The following is a 13,961-nucleotide window of genomic DNA, read 5'->3' as shown; positions in this document are numbered from 1 at the left end:
GGACTGGGACGATTTAAAACGCATTTGAAAACCATTAACCACCAAATCCATACAATGTACGACCTTGACGCTTCAGAGCGTAAACAGCACCCATTGCAGTTACAGTCTTTCTTTTGGCATGCTCTGTGTAAGTGACAGCATCGCGAATAACATTTTCTAGAAAAACTTTAAGAACGCCTCTGGTTTCCTCGTAAATTAGGCCAGATATACGTTTTACACCACCTCGGCGAGCCAGTCTTTTGATAGCCGGCTTGGTGAGTCCTTGAATATTGTCAAGAAGAACTTTACGATGACGCTTTGCGCCTCCTTGTCCAAGCCCCGGTCCTCCTGTTCCTCGTCCTGTCTTATTTATTTCAATATCTTATCCAACATCTTTAAAGTTTTTTTTAGACTAACAAATTTCCTTGAAAGCCCGTTTCATTTATATGACAAAAGTTCTTCCCCACAAAATGTTACTCGTATCGCGCGGTTGGCGCTCCGTATAAAATAAAGCCGTTAGCAATGTGTTCCTTTGTTCATTCTATTAAAGAGAGGCAAACTATCAATATGGCTAGGATAAAACAAACTGCGAGAAAATCAACGAGTGGAAAGGCACCTAGAAAGCAGCTTGCAACCAAGGCAGCACGTAAGTCGGCTCCTGCTACTGTTAGGGAAAAAAAAACACAGATACAGGCCCGGTAGCCCTGAGAGAGATTTGTCGCTATAAAAAAAGGTCAGAAATCCGACTACGAAAAGTGCCCTGTGATATGCGTTTGAGGGTGAGTTCCAATTATTTTTAATCTTTATTGATTTTCACGTGATCGTAGGATAATGAACTAAACTACGACAGCAAGGCGTATCTAGTTGGAACGTGTGAGGACCCACAATTTTGTGCTATTATTGACAAAAGGGTGAACATCATGCCAAAAGATATTCAACTCGCCCGTCGTATCCGTGGCGAGAGATCTTAAATACCCTAATTCTACGCAACTGCATCCTAACCAGCGGCCATTTTAAGGGCCACTATATGGTTTAAACAAACACGCGAAATAACGTTAAACAGCCCTAGTATTCCTCGGAAAAAAAAGGTATGACTCGAGGGGCAAAATAAAAAAAAAAAGGTCGAAATTAATCAGATATACGTCAAATTATTGTAAAAATGAGTCATAGATTCCGCGTGGCATTCAACAAGATACAAACCATCTAATGAAAATAAATTAGCACAAAAGCCAATTTAGGCCAGCCTAAGAAATTCAAAAATACCCAAGAAAATGAACAAGTCCCAATGGGGGCCTCAGGCCTATAAAATTGTTTTCTATGGTTTTCGATGGAATGTCATGAAAAAGCCGAGGCCCCCTTTTCTCTTGTCTTCAACGATTCGTCGATAGATATTAATTTCTATACAACTAATTTGGGACCTGCCTCCGAAACAGGAGATTTTGAATATTGAAGAGTTTTCTTCTTTTTTTTATAATGATTTAGTATGGGTTCTTGTTTACCTGAGATTTCGCAAATCAAGGCCAGGAGCAATGAAAGCAATTTGACAGCAGAGCATTGCGGAGTGAGTTGGTGCAGGCACACCCGTTTACTTTGCAGCGGGTGTATTATCCTCATTTATATGAAGATGTAGGATTTTGAGCGTTAAGTGTGTTACATGGCCCTGAGAAGGACCGTTGTGCAGCTTAGTATGCCAATTAGACAAAAATCACACCTTCATTACAAAAATTCAAATTGACTTAACGCTCTTGCTCAGCAGGGTTGACAGTGTAGAGGAAACTGGTTGACAGCGCTGTCAGTCCTCTCCAAGCGATGGGGCATCCGAGGCTGTATATCCAGCTCCTTTCGTAGCAAGTAATTTCAGGAGGATGGTTGCAAGCCCAACCGTCCCTAGGTGCAGTTAGTTCTTGAGAGCCCGTTTATTTTATATTACAAAAGTCCTTCTCCACAAAATGTTACTCGTATCGCGCGGTTGGCGCTCCGTATAAAATAAAGCCGTTAGCAATGCGTTCCTTTGTTCATTCTATTAAAGAGAGGCAAACTATCAATATGGCTAGGATAAAACAAACTGCGAGAAAATCAACGGGTGGAAAGGCACCTAGAAAGCAGCTTGCGACCAAGGCTGCACGTAAGTCGGCTCCTGCTACTGAAGGGGTAAAAAAACACAGATACAGGCCCGGAACCGTAGACCTGAGAGAGCTTTGTCGCTATCAAAAAATTACCGAACTCTTAATAAGAAAATTGCCCTTTCAGAGACTTGTGCGAGAGATTGCCCAGGATTTCAAAACTGACTTGAGGTTCCAGAGCTCGGCTGTGATGGCCCTACAAGAAGTCAGCGAGGCGTATCTAGTTTGACTTTTTGAGGACACCAACTTGTGTACCATTCACGCCAAAAGGGTGACCATCATGCCAAAAGATATTCCACTCGCCCGTCGTATCCGTGGCGAGAGAGCTTAAATACCCTAATTCTACGCAACTGCATCCTAACCAACAGCCCTGTTTAGGGCCACTATATGGTTTAAACAAACACGCGGACTAGCGATAAACATCCCTAGTGTTCCTTGGCATAAAATGTATGACTCGAGGGGCAAAATAACAAAAAAAATGTCGAAATTAATCAGATATACGTCAAATTATTGTAAAAATGAGTCATAGATTCGGCGTGGCATTCAACAAGATACAAACCATCTAATGAATATAAATTAGCACAAAAGCCAATTTAGGCCAGCCTAAGATATTCAAAAATACCCAATAAAATGAACAACTCCCAAAGGGGGCCTCGGGCCTATAAAACTGTTTTCTATGGTTTTCGATGGAATGTCATGAAAAAGCCGAGGCCCCCTTTTCTATTGTCTTCAACGATTCGTCGATAGATATTAATTTCTATACAAGGAATTTGGGACCTGCCTTCGAAACAGGAGATTTTGAATATTGAAGAGTTTTCTTCTTTTTTTTATAATGGTTTAGTATGGGTTCTTGTTTACCCGAAATTTCGCAAACCAAGGCCAGGAGCAATGAAAGCAATTTGAGAGCAGAGCATTGCGGAGCGAATTGGTGCAGGCACACCCGTTTACTTTGCAGCGGGTGTATTATCCTCATTTATATGAAGATGTAGGATTTTGAGCGTTAAGTGTGTTACATGGCCCTGAGAAGGACCGTTGTGCAGCTTAGTATGTAAATTAGACAAAAATCACACCTTCATTACAAAAATTCAACTTGACTTAACGCTCTTGCTCAGCAGGGTCGCCAGTGTAGAGGAAACAGGTTGACAATGCTGTCACTCCTCTCCAAGTGATGGTGCATCCGAGGCTGTATATCCAGCTCCTTTCGTAGCAAGTAATTTCAGGAGGAGGGTTGCAAGCCCAACCGTCCCTAGGTGCATTTAGTTCTCCGGTGGCTATCCGGATATCCTGAGGCACGTTAAGTTAGCTCTGCATGCGCCATGAATGCATGGGAGCGGACTTCGGACGAGCACCATTACCTCCAACAAAAATTCTTAAACTCAAGAACTTTATTTGTTATCATTTTCTCTGCCAAAATAGAATTGGAAAAGATATTTTTTTTCTCTTTACATCCAAATTTAAGGCGAAAAATATCTTTAACCTACATAAAATTTTTAAACTAACCTATGGAATAAATAATTTTGAAATATAGAAAACTATAATTTTGAATTTTTCTGCTCTATATAATTAGCTCCTCCTGAAGAATTTTGGAGCCCTTTACGTCCTAGCTCTCTCATAGCTGTCTTCTCTACTATTTCATGAAGATCGTGAGCTATCCTTGTAGAGATATCCATCTTTTCTATGTCTCTTCTTTCGGTCTTCCTTTTCTGCCATATCGAACCTCCTTTTGCGGCCTGCCCCTTTTCTTTCCTTTTCATCCAGACTGTCCTCTTCTATTTCATTTTCCAAGATTTCTAAATTTGCTGCAATACTCTCGTATGAATTGCTGAGGTCATCACACCTGCCATTACAACTTGTACAGTCTAAATAAACATACATCTAGACGTCACATAAGGTATACCTGGGAATAGGGATTCGTTTTCACTCGACTTAGAATGTGTTCTGTGTTGGAAAGTGTGAGGCGGGCTAAGAAGGCCCTTTAGGAAAAGTTCTCTCTGAAGGATATCAGTCAGATCTGTATTACTTGTGTTTGTTTGGAATGGCTTTATTCAAATTTTTTATTAGTTGGTAGGATTTTGAGCAATGAAACCTATACTAAAGAATAAACAAGTCATTCTTCTATAGGTAGATATTTTTTTCATTGATTCATCCATGCTAACTTGCCAGCAAATGAGCACATAATAGTGTAAATCCGTTAAAAATGTTTTTCAATTTCATGAAAAACATTTTTTAATTGAATTTCAATAATTTAAATCGACTTCGTTTTTTTTATTACTAAAATTTATTACACAGGCTTTCAGAAAATATAAGATAGATGCATGTGTGTTTTTGAATTTGTATTGAAATTAATTTTAAAACTCTGATTTAAAACATTGAAGTAAAGTAACAAAAAACGAGACCAAATTTTCAGGCCTGAAAGAACTTCTTTATACGAGATAAATCGCAATGGCTCGCTTTGGAAAATACATCATTGCTATAGTTTAATTAAATACTTAGTTGGTATTTTGGTTAGGTTATGTATTTAATATAATGTGCTCTGGACGACCCCCCTTCCATAATTCTTTGTGCTGGTTATCATAATTTTTTTACTAAAGTATTGTATTTTCATCGTATTTTGTTTTATTTCATTAGCATTCACAAAGCTATGAGCATTGAGAGCATTTAAAATAAGGTGGTAACCCTTAGAAGGGCTGTTTGGGAGGGCCCCGCTGATTGGGCGGTAATAGTCGGGGAAAATCCCTTATTTGGAGCTTGTGTATTTGCAGAGTTTGAACCTCTCTGCTAGTGATGGTGAACCTCTTGTTGTAAAGAGCTAGACGATAGGCTTCTGCGGCAATCCTTTCAAAGATATCGTTGACAAAGCTATTCATGATGCTCATTGCTTTGCTAGAAACCCCGGTGTCGGGGTGCACTTGCTTGAGAACTTTGTAAATGTAAATGGCATAGCTTTCCTTCCTCTTTCGTTTCCTTTTCTTATCAGTTTTAGTGATTTTTTTTTGACGCCTTACCAGCTTTCTTTGCTGCTTTTCCTGAAGTTTTTGGAGCCATTTTAAATAAAGTCTTGACAAAAGCCAATTATCAAATGAATAGCATTTACAAGTTACAACCCGCTTTCATACAAGCTTGAGTTCGCGCACAGATTTTTTGTCAGAGGAACTGAGTTCGTCGGTGTGAGTATAAATTGTTTGCGCTTTAGCTATTCAAGAACAGACATCATTTATATTTGTTTGTGGTTAGAGTCCAAGCGAATTTCGTATGCTAGAAACCATGTCAGGAAGAGGAAAGGGTGGAAAAGTGAAGGGAAAGGCAAAGTCCTGTTCAAGCAGGGCAGGTCTCCGATTCCCAGTGGGAAGGATCCTTCGTCTTCTGAGAAAGGGCAACGATGCGGAGTGAGTTGGTGCAGGCACACCCATTTACCTGACAGCAGTGTTGGAGCATGGGGCTGCTGATGTACTTGAGCTTACTTGTACGGCTTCACGGGATAGTAAAAAAACGCTTCGAATTCATCATTACAGTAATAGGGAAATTAGACATGACGAATAATTTATAACTATAATCTCGGGTTGTCACTTAACACAATTTTTCATTGAGAACAACAGGAATTCTGTAATACGAAAAAAGTATAATGATAATTCGCACCATTAGTAATTAGTTAAAAAGTATTAAAAAGACCCTAAAAAAAAATTTAAACCAGCACTTTTAATTGAAAACAATTAATATACTGAACATCTATAATGTTCGCCCGGTTGGCTTAACAATATCTACTATAAAGGAAACTTAACGACCGAAAAGGGGGGGGTGGGGGGCTTTCAAATTTATATATGCCAACCTCGACCTAATTATAAGGTGGCGAGGTAGATTCTGGTCCTTCAATTTTCTTTTGTACACAGGTCTATTGTTTTAACAGCTAAGACTGACAGATTAAAAAATTTCAAGTAGGTTGTTGGGTGTTTTATTTTTCTTACATAAAGAAAAAAGCTCGAAAAAACAACACAAAATTATTCTTAGGACTACACTTCAGAAGAAATTTTAACCAATATACTATCCCGACGCGTGCTATTCTGGAACTTTAGAAATCATTAGAAATGAGTTAGGTCACAGTATTATTGTGAATAGTAAGATTAAGGTAGAGTACTTTAGTCGTGCATATGCATAAAGTTGAGACGAACAAACAAAGGTGTACACGGGGGTTGTGCTTTTAAATTAGTGTCAGAAGTAAATTTTGTTAAAATAAAAGACTACCACTGATGTTATTACTTATCAACTTAATTAAAAAGTACTCCTATATAAAATAATCTCACAAAAGTCATTGTAGTCATTTTCGGGTTTTTGGACAAAACATCCTCCTGATAAACATCTCCTTCAGCCAACGGCCATACCACGTTGAAAGTATCCAGTTTCGTCAGATCCTGGAAGTCATACAACGTCTGACCCGGTCAGTACTGGGATGGGTGACCGCCTGGAAACACCGGGTGCTGTTGGCATTTTTTAATTATTGTGATTTTTTTTCTCTTTTTCGAAGTAAAATAATATTCAAAAATAAACTTGTTTCATTATTCTAATAGCACCAAGCTGATTATATCTTTTATATATAAAAGAAAATAGAGCCTTAGCCCCCACAAAGGCGCTGCTCAACCCATTCGGCTGTGACGATGTATTTTTTAGATTATTTGTGGTGCTTCGCTGGGTAGGAGCTTCAACCTTCCGAGAATAACGACGATAGTAGTCCGCAGTATGGTACTGCGCATACTGGACCAGCCATAGAGCTCAACATTCCTTCTTACCGACAGTTAGTTATGCGTACGAAGAAGAATACGTCTAGTGAAAATGGGAGAATTAGAAATTCTAAATTAAATTTAATCTCTTTTTAACTTTCTGAACAGAAACTTTCGATAGTATAGCATGTGGTTTGATCGCACAGAAAATTGCGTTTGTGTAGTAGAGGATAAGGTCGGATGGTACTTAATTCTGCGATGCTGTCTTGGCTAATGGCTATTTAGATGACACTTTCTTGGCGGAAGCCTTTTTGCTAGGCGACATCTTATTGGGTGGTGATTTCTTTGCTGGTACGGCTTTTTTTGCAACAGTGGGTTTCTTGGAAACCTTTACAGGTTTCTTGCTGCTAACCATAGGCTTGGTAACCTTTTGGCTGAAGTTGACTTTTTAACTGTAGTAGGTTTGGCTGTTTTCTTGACTGAGGCTTTCTTAGCTGTGGGCTTGGCTGGCTTTGCAGACATGGATTTTTCGGCCTTGGCAGGCTTTGCAAGCTTGAAAGAACCAGTTACGCCAGTACCTTTTGGATTTATAACAATTCCATTTGCAAGGCAATGCTTCAAAGCTTGCTTAAGATGCATATTCACAACTTTTGCATCATTGCCAACCTGAAAATTGGCCATTATGTATTTTAGAATGGCTTGACGGCTACATCCTCCGCGTTCTTTCAGGTCATTAATGGATTTGTTGATCATTTCCGTGTATTTCGGGTGGTTTGCTGGTGTTTTGGCCTTTTTATCCCCTTTAGGTTTTGCAGTCTTAGCTGGTTTTGGAGCCTTTGCTTTCTTTTCCTTCTTGGCTGGTGAAGCCATGCTCTGGGATTCTACAGATGTCGGTGCCACTTCAGACACTTCAAATTTCTCTCAATATTCTCTCTATCACTAATGCGACTAAATCTCGAATGCATGCTTATTTTCGAAGTTTTACTGTTACAGTTCCAGGAACCACCGTACCAGGGTTAACATTTCTCTCTGCGTGCGAGCTAAGGAATTTGGGCAGCCTTGTGTTTGTTTGCAATGCCTTTATTCACAAAGTTCCGGATATTGAGTGAGTTTGATAGATAAAAAAGATTCTTGTTTGTAGGAAAGTCCGTCTTTCCGAATTACAAATTTTTGTCATTGATTGATAATAGATAAATTTAACACACAAGATAAGTGACTATTAGACATCAGTTTTTCAATCCTACAAAACGAAAGTCTAATATGAATTTCAAGCATTGGTGTAATCTTTTTATTTTTACTATTAAAATTATGAAAATTTTATGTAAGATAATGAAAAATCGTTGATTGTTCGTTTCAAAATTAGCTGATGTTCAATTTCTAATTCTTCATATAAAAACACAGAATATCAAGCACATTGTAAACTTATCAAATATGGGGGCTTGTGTGTTATAATGAAAATAAATGTATTTGCCTTCTAGTCTGAAATTTACAATAACAGGAATAGTTTCGTATTTGTTGCAAGAATAGGGGGGGCTGTTACCGCTGCTGCTCACTGGAAGTCCTCTTCTTGTATTTCTTTCGATCACATTATATATAAAATGTTCAATATACGTACCACTTGAAACAGAATTATTTGAAACCTGAGAAATGTCCTTTATTACAGTATATTTTCGAGTTTTGCCTAAAAACTAACAATAGAAATTACAAACTAGCCTAATTAAAAAACAAATAAAGAAATAAAGATAACAATCCGACACATTAAATATCTTCACATTTATATGAATAAGTAAGTAAATTATGGCTGCTTTTTAGGTTTTTGTATATAAATCTGTATCAGTGGTGGTACAGCGAGGATATAAAGAGGACAGGGAGCTTCTCAGAGCAAGCATCTCTGATTTTTTTTTTTTTTTTTTTTTTTTTTTTTTATTTTACCAGGATCCCTCTAGCACGACAGTTTAAAAAATGAAAAAGATGAATCAAAGAATCTTGGATGCATTTTTTTTTTTCGAAGCAAAGGCTTTTGATACTTATGGAGTCTTGTATTTCAAAAGGTCAAAAGTAGTGCTGGGAATAACCAATATGTTCAATGCTTAGTTTTTTGTTTTTTTTCTTCTTTTAAACTTAAAGCATTTGCTTAATATATATTATGCTTAGAAACTCAAGTTACCCTTTTGCCAACAAAAAAAAGAAAAGGATAATAAATATAATATGTTCCATATGAGAATAAAAGTCTTTATGAGGCATGGGATAAGAAGGATAATGGACTTTCAAGGACTTGAAATTTCAATAGTGAGTACCAGCTATAAAATTCCATTTGTTTGTATGGTACTTGTGCATTATATGGTACACACGACAGAAGTCAAGTTTGGTTAATGCTAATGAAATATAATAAAATAGGATGAATATATAATAGTTAAACAAATTTGAAACAAATTTGGGCTATATACTTGCACATAAGGGGGTAGGGAGGGGGGGGGAGGTAAGGTAGATCATAAACTAAATACGTAACCTAACCTAACCTCAGTACCTTTTTCCCCCGTACATACCAAAAAATAATCACGTAAATATTTCACAATAATTTAGCTATTACGAGTTGCCCTCATTTATCTCTAGCCAAGAGACGTTTGACAGTGGGCGGGTATGGTTTCATATATACAGTCTATAGCGATGTGTACCATATTGTACACAAGTACCGTTTTTTTTAAAGAAATATATTAAATATATATAGAAATATATTTAATTTATAAATATATTTAAATATATTTATTTAAATATATTTATAAATATATTTAATTTATATATATATAAATTAAATATATATATATATATATATTAAATAAATATATGGAAATTAAATATATTTCCATATATTTAATATATGGAAATATATTAAAATGAAATATATTAAAGTATATAGATTTATGTACTGTGAGGTGGCGAGTTGAATCATTATAGACATTCAGTGCATGGAAGTGTTTATTTAATATATTTCCATTTATATACTGTGAGGAGGCGAGTTGAATCATTATAGACATTCAGTGCATGGAAGTGTTTATTTAATATATTTCCATTTATATACTGTGAGGAGGCGAGTTGAATCATTACAGACATTCAGTGCATGGAAGTGTTTATTTAATATATTTCCATTTATATACTGTGAGGAGGCGAGTTGAATCATTATAGACATTCAGTGCATGGAAGTGTTTATTTAATAGATTTCCATTTATATACTGTGAGGCGAGTTGAATCATTTTAGGCATTCAGTGCATGGAAGTGTTTATTTAATATGTGAGTTTTGTTTCCTATTATTTATATTTTTTCTTTTGTTCTTTTTCTTTCTCTTTAGGTGTTTAGTATGTTTTATTTTGATGTAAGTTAAGTTTTTTTTTAAAAAAGAACATTTTTTGTTTCATTTTATATTTTTTTTTTCCGTTGAGAAAAGCTCACGGACGTGGGATCGAGATATTCGGACTATTCGTGTTTATTTAATTGTTTTGTATTTCACGACTTTATAGAAAATTAAAACCCGTTTTTCTTGTTTAAAAATTTTTTGTAAAATGGAAAAGCAGTGTGGTCTAAGAAATTATTTACGCCGCAATATTTTGTCTATGGGTAGGGGAGGGAATGTAATTTGGCAACCCCAATTGCTGAGAGAGAGCATGCAAACAATTTTAATATTGGCACATACAAACTTAAGTTCCTTCTTTCACGTTAAATCAATCAAACAGTTCGTGGTAAAGAACTGTAAGTAAGGAGCGACCCGGCTCAATAGTAACCGAAACTCTAAAAAACTGAATTTTGATACCAACATGTACATCAAAAGAATCAAATTTGTTTGCTGATTTCAAATATATAAGTTTTATCAAGTTTAGTTCTACCCGTCAAAATTTACGCGCCTGAGAGAATTCGCCTGATTTTTGAAAAAAGGGGAAAACCCCCCTTAAAAGTTATAGAACCTTAATGAAAATGGCACCATCGGATTCAGCGGATCAGAGAACCCTGCTGTAGAGGTTTCAAGCTCCTGTCTGCAAAAATGTGGAATTTTGTATTTTTTTTGCCAGAAGAAAGATTATGGATGCGTGTTTTTTTTTTCCAGTGGTGATCGTATCAACCAAGTGGTCCTAGAATATCGTGGGAGGGCTCATTCGAACGAAAATTAAAAGTTCTAGTGCTTCTTTTTAATTGACCAAAAAATGGAGGGCAACTAGGCCCCCTCCCATGCTCATTTTTTTCCCAAAGTCACCTGATCAAAGTTTTGAGATAACCAATTTGTTCAGCATGGTCGAAAATATAATAACTACGTCTTTTTTGATAACTTAATCCCTAAAGTCTCCGGGGGGGGGGCTGAAAGCTATGAATTTTACCCAATGTTTACATATTGTATTGGTTATTGGGATGTATACAGACGTTTTTAGGGGGGATTTTTTCTGGTAGTGGGGGGGGAATGGGTCGGGGGTTATGTGGAAGGATCTTTCCATGGGGGAATGGACATTGCTATGAATGGGGCGCCGGATTTTCCTGGCACTATTTAAAAAAAAGATCAGAAATTAAATAAAACAAACTAGTCTTTCAATTGAAAGCAAGGAGCAACATCAAAACTTAAAACGAACAGAAATTATTACGTATATGATTGGGTTCGCCCCCTAGTTGATACCTTGCTCTTTAAGCCAAAGATTTTTTAGTACTTTCATAAGAGCTATTTATTCTAATTAATGGCCTTGGTGATACAGGGGTCATTTTTGAAGAATTGGAACAAAATTAAAACTTTTAAACAGTTCGTGGTAACGAACTGTAAGTAAGGAGCGACCCGGCTCAATAGTAACCAAAACCCTAAAAACCGCAATTTTAATACCAATAGATACAACACAAGAATCGAATTTTTATGCTGATTTCAAATATATAAGTTTCACCAAGTTTAGTCTTACCCAGCAAAAGTTACGCGCCTGAGAAAATTTGCCTTATTTTCTAAAAAAGGGGAAAACATCCCCTAAAAGTCATAGAACTGTAATGAAAATCACACATTCAGATTCAGCGTATCAGAGAACCCTACTCAAGAAGTTTCAAGCTCCTATCTGCAAAAATGTGGAATTTTGAATTTTTTGCCAGAAGAAAGATCACGGATGCGGGTTTATTTATTTTTTTATTTTTCATTTCCCCAGGGGTGATCGTATCGATCCAGTAGTCCTAGGATATCGTAAGAGGAAACATCTGAATGTAACTTAAAAGTTATAGTGCCCTTTTTAAGTGGCCAAAAAATTGGAGGACAACTTGGCCCCCTCCCACGCTAATTTTTCCCGAAGTCACCCAATCAAAATTTTGAGATAGCCATTTTATTCAGCTTAAGGAGCACAGGAAAGGCAATGGTAGACCACGGAATCAAATTGGGAAGAGAAAGTCTCCTGGACTTAGATTATGCTGATGATTTAAGCATCCTAGATGAAAGTGTGAGCAAAATGAATGAAGTTTTAGAGGTTTTGCGAGTTCAGGGTGCTAGAATAGGTATGAAAAGTAATGTTAAAAAGACTTACTCACTAAGGCTCGGAATAAGTGAAGATTAAAAGGTGACGTCGGATAATGAAAAGATTGATCAGGTGGGCAGCTTCACTTACCTTGGTAGTATTATTAGTAAAGATGGTGAGAGCAGTGAAGATGTTAAAAGTAGAATAGCCAAGGCTCAGGGTGTTTTCTCACAGTTAAAAATAAGTTTGGAAGAATAGGAAGATAAGTCTGCAAACCGAGATTAGAATATTAGAAGCTACAGTGATGACAGCGGTCAAATATGGCTCTGAAGCATGGGTGCTCTGAAAAGCGGATGAAGATTTGCTAGATTTTTTCTAGAGAAATTGCTTAAGGATTGTTCTGGGTACCCGGCTGACTGACCGTATTTCAAATAATAGGCTATACGAAAAATGTGGTTCAATACCGCTCTCTTGGGGTATAATGAAAGAAAGGCTGAGTTGGCTAGGGCACGTTGTGCGGATGACAGATTGCCGAAGATTGTTCTTTTCGGCCATCCGTCTAGAGCTAAACGGAAAGCAGATCATCTTCGTCCGGGATGGGAGGATGTTATAAAGAAATATTTAAGGAATATGGAAACTCCCTGGGCGGGTGTAAAGAAGGAGGTAAATAGATTGGGATGGAGGAGGAGCGTGCGTAGCACTGTTGGCCTCAGGCGGCTTGGTGCTGCGGTGAGTTGTTAGTAGTAGTAGTATAGTCTGAAAATCTAATAAATATGTCTTTGAGGATGACTTAATCCCCCACAGTTCCTGGGTGAAGGGCTGCAAGTTTTAAGCTTTGCCCATTGTTTACATATAGTATTGGTTAATGGGAAGTATACAGACGTTTCAGGAGGGTTTTTTTCTTGTGGGGGGGGGGGTCGGAGGAGGGGGTTTCGGGGAAGGATCTTTCCATGGAGGATTTTTCCTTGGGGGAAGGGACATTTTTATGAAGGGGGCGCCAGATTTCCCAGCATTATTTAAAAAAATGATCAGAAATTCAATAAAAAAAACAAGTTTTTTCAACTGAAAGTATGGAACAATATTAAAACTTAAAACAAACAGAAATTATTACATACATGAGGGGTTCGCCCCCTAGTCAGTACCTCGCCCTTTACGCTAAAGTTTATTTAGTACTTTCAAAAGAGCTATCTATAATTAACCGGCCTTTTTGATTCAGTGGTTTGTGATTCGAACAAAATTCGAACTTTAGCGTAAAGAGCGAGGTATTGACTAGGGGTAAACTCCATAATATACGTAATAAAAACATAAAAATATAGAAGTTCGTTACGTTAGTTCATTCGTAAGTGACGTCAGAACAAAATTTTGAGAAAGCCATTTAGCCAAAAGGAGTAAAATTAATATGCAAATTTCATTCTAATTATTCATGTACGGTGAGCCAAAATCAAAGCTGCATTAATTCAAAAACATTCAGAAATTAAATAAAAAAAAACAAGTTTTTTTAACTTAAAGTAAGGAGCGATATTAAAACTTAAAACGAACAGATATTATTCCGTATATGAAAGGGGCTGTCCCCTCCTCAACGCCTCGCTCTTTACGCTAAAGTTAGACTCTTTCTCACAAATCTATTTTTTAAAACAATAAAAAACTTTAGCGTAAATAGCGAGGCATTGAGGAGGGGACAGCCCCTT

General features: G+C 37.0%; 4 protein-coding genes and 3 pseudogenes across 4 annotated transcripts in view; 3 read left to right on the top strand and 4 right to left on the bottom strand.

Annotated features, from left to right (window-relative positions):
• Positions 1-13,961, bottom strand: part of LOC148943638 (uncharacterized) — a 308,181-nt gene that overhangs the window by 141,871 nt on the left and 152,349 nt on the right. The window lies entirely within an intron of this gene.
• LOC148943651 (histone H4-like) lies at positions 35-421 on the bottom strand. Its single transcript, XM_089101743.1, has 2 exons — positions 397-421; positions 35-360 (listed from the first exon to the last, which is right to left on the bottom strand). The coding sequence occupies exons 1-2, from the start codon at positions 419-421 to the stop codon at positions 35-37; spliced, it is 351 nt and encodes a 116-aa protein (XP_088957869.1).
• Positions 541-1,052, top strand: LOC148943650 (histone H3, embryonic-like; annotated as a pseudogene).
• On the top strand, positions 2,026-2,485 carry LOC148943649 (histone H3.2-like). The gene has a single exon (XM_089101482.1). It carries the CDS (start codon positions 2,026-2,028, stop codon positions 2,329-2,331), a length of 306 nt encoding a protein of 101 aa, XP_088957608.1. The 3' UTR covers positions 2,332-2,485.
• On the bottom strand, positions 4,781-5,147 carry LOC148943648 (histone H2B-like; annotated as a pseudogene).
• On the top strand, positions 6,465-6,583 carry LOC148943647 (5S ribosomal RNA; annotated as a pseudogene).
• LOC148943646 (histone H1-delta-like) lies at positions 7,164-7,713 on the bottom strand. The gene has a single exon (XM_089101722.1). It carries the CDS (start codon positions 7,682-7,684, stop codon positions 7,205-7,207), a length of 480 nt encoding a protein of 159 aa, XP_088957848.1. The 5' UTR covers positions 7,685-7,713; the 3' UTR covers positions 7,164-7,204.

The sequence above is a fragment of the Artemia sp. Qi Xiang Cuo genome, chromosome 15 (genome assembly GCF_049724085.1).
Source record: "Artemia sp. Qi Xiang Cuo chromosome 15, ASM4972408v1, whole genome shotgun sequence".
NCBI classification, from domain to species: Eukaryota; Metazoa; Arthropoda; class Branchiopoda; order Anostraca; family Artemiidae; genus Artemia; species Artemia sp. Qi Xiang Cuo.
The sequence above is the reverse complement of the archived record's forward strand: the minus strand, read 5'-3'. Positions and strand labels throughout refer to the sequence as shown.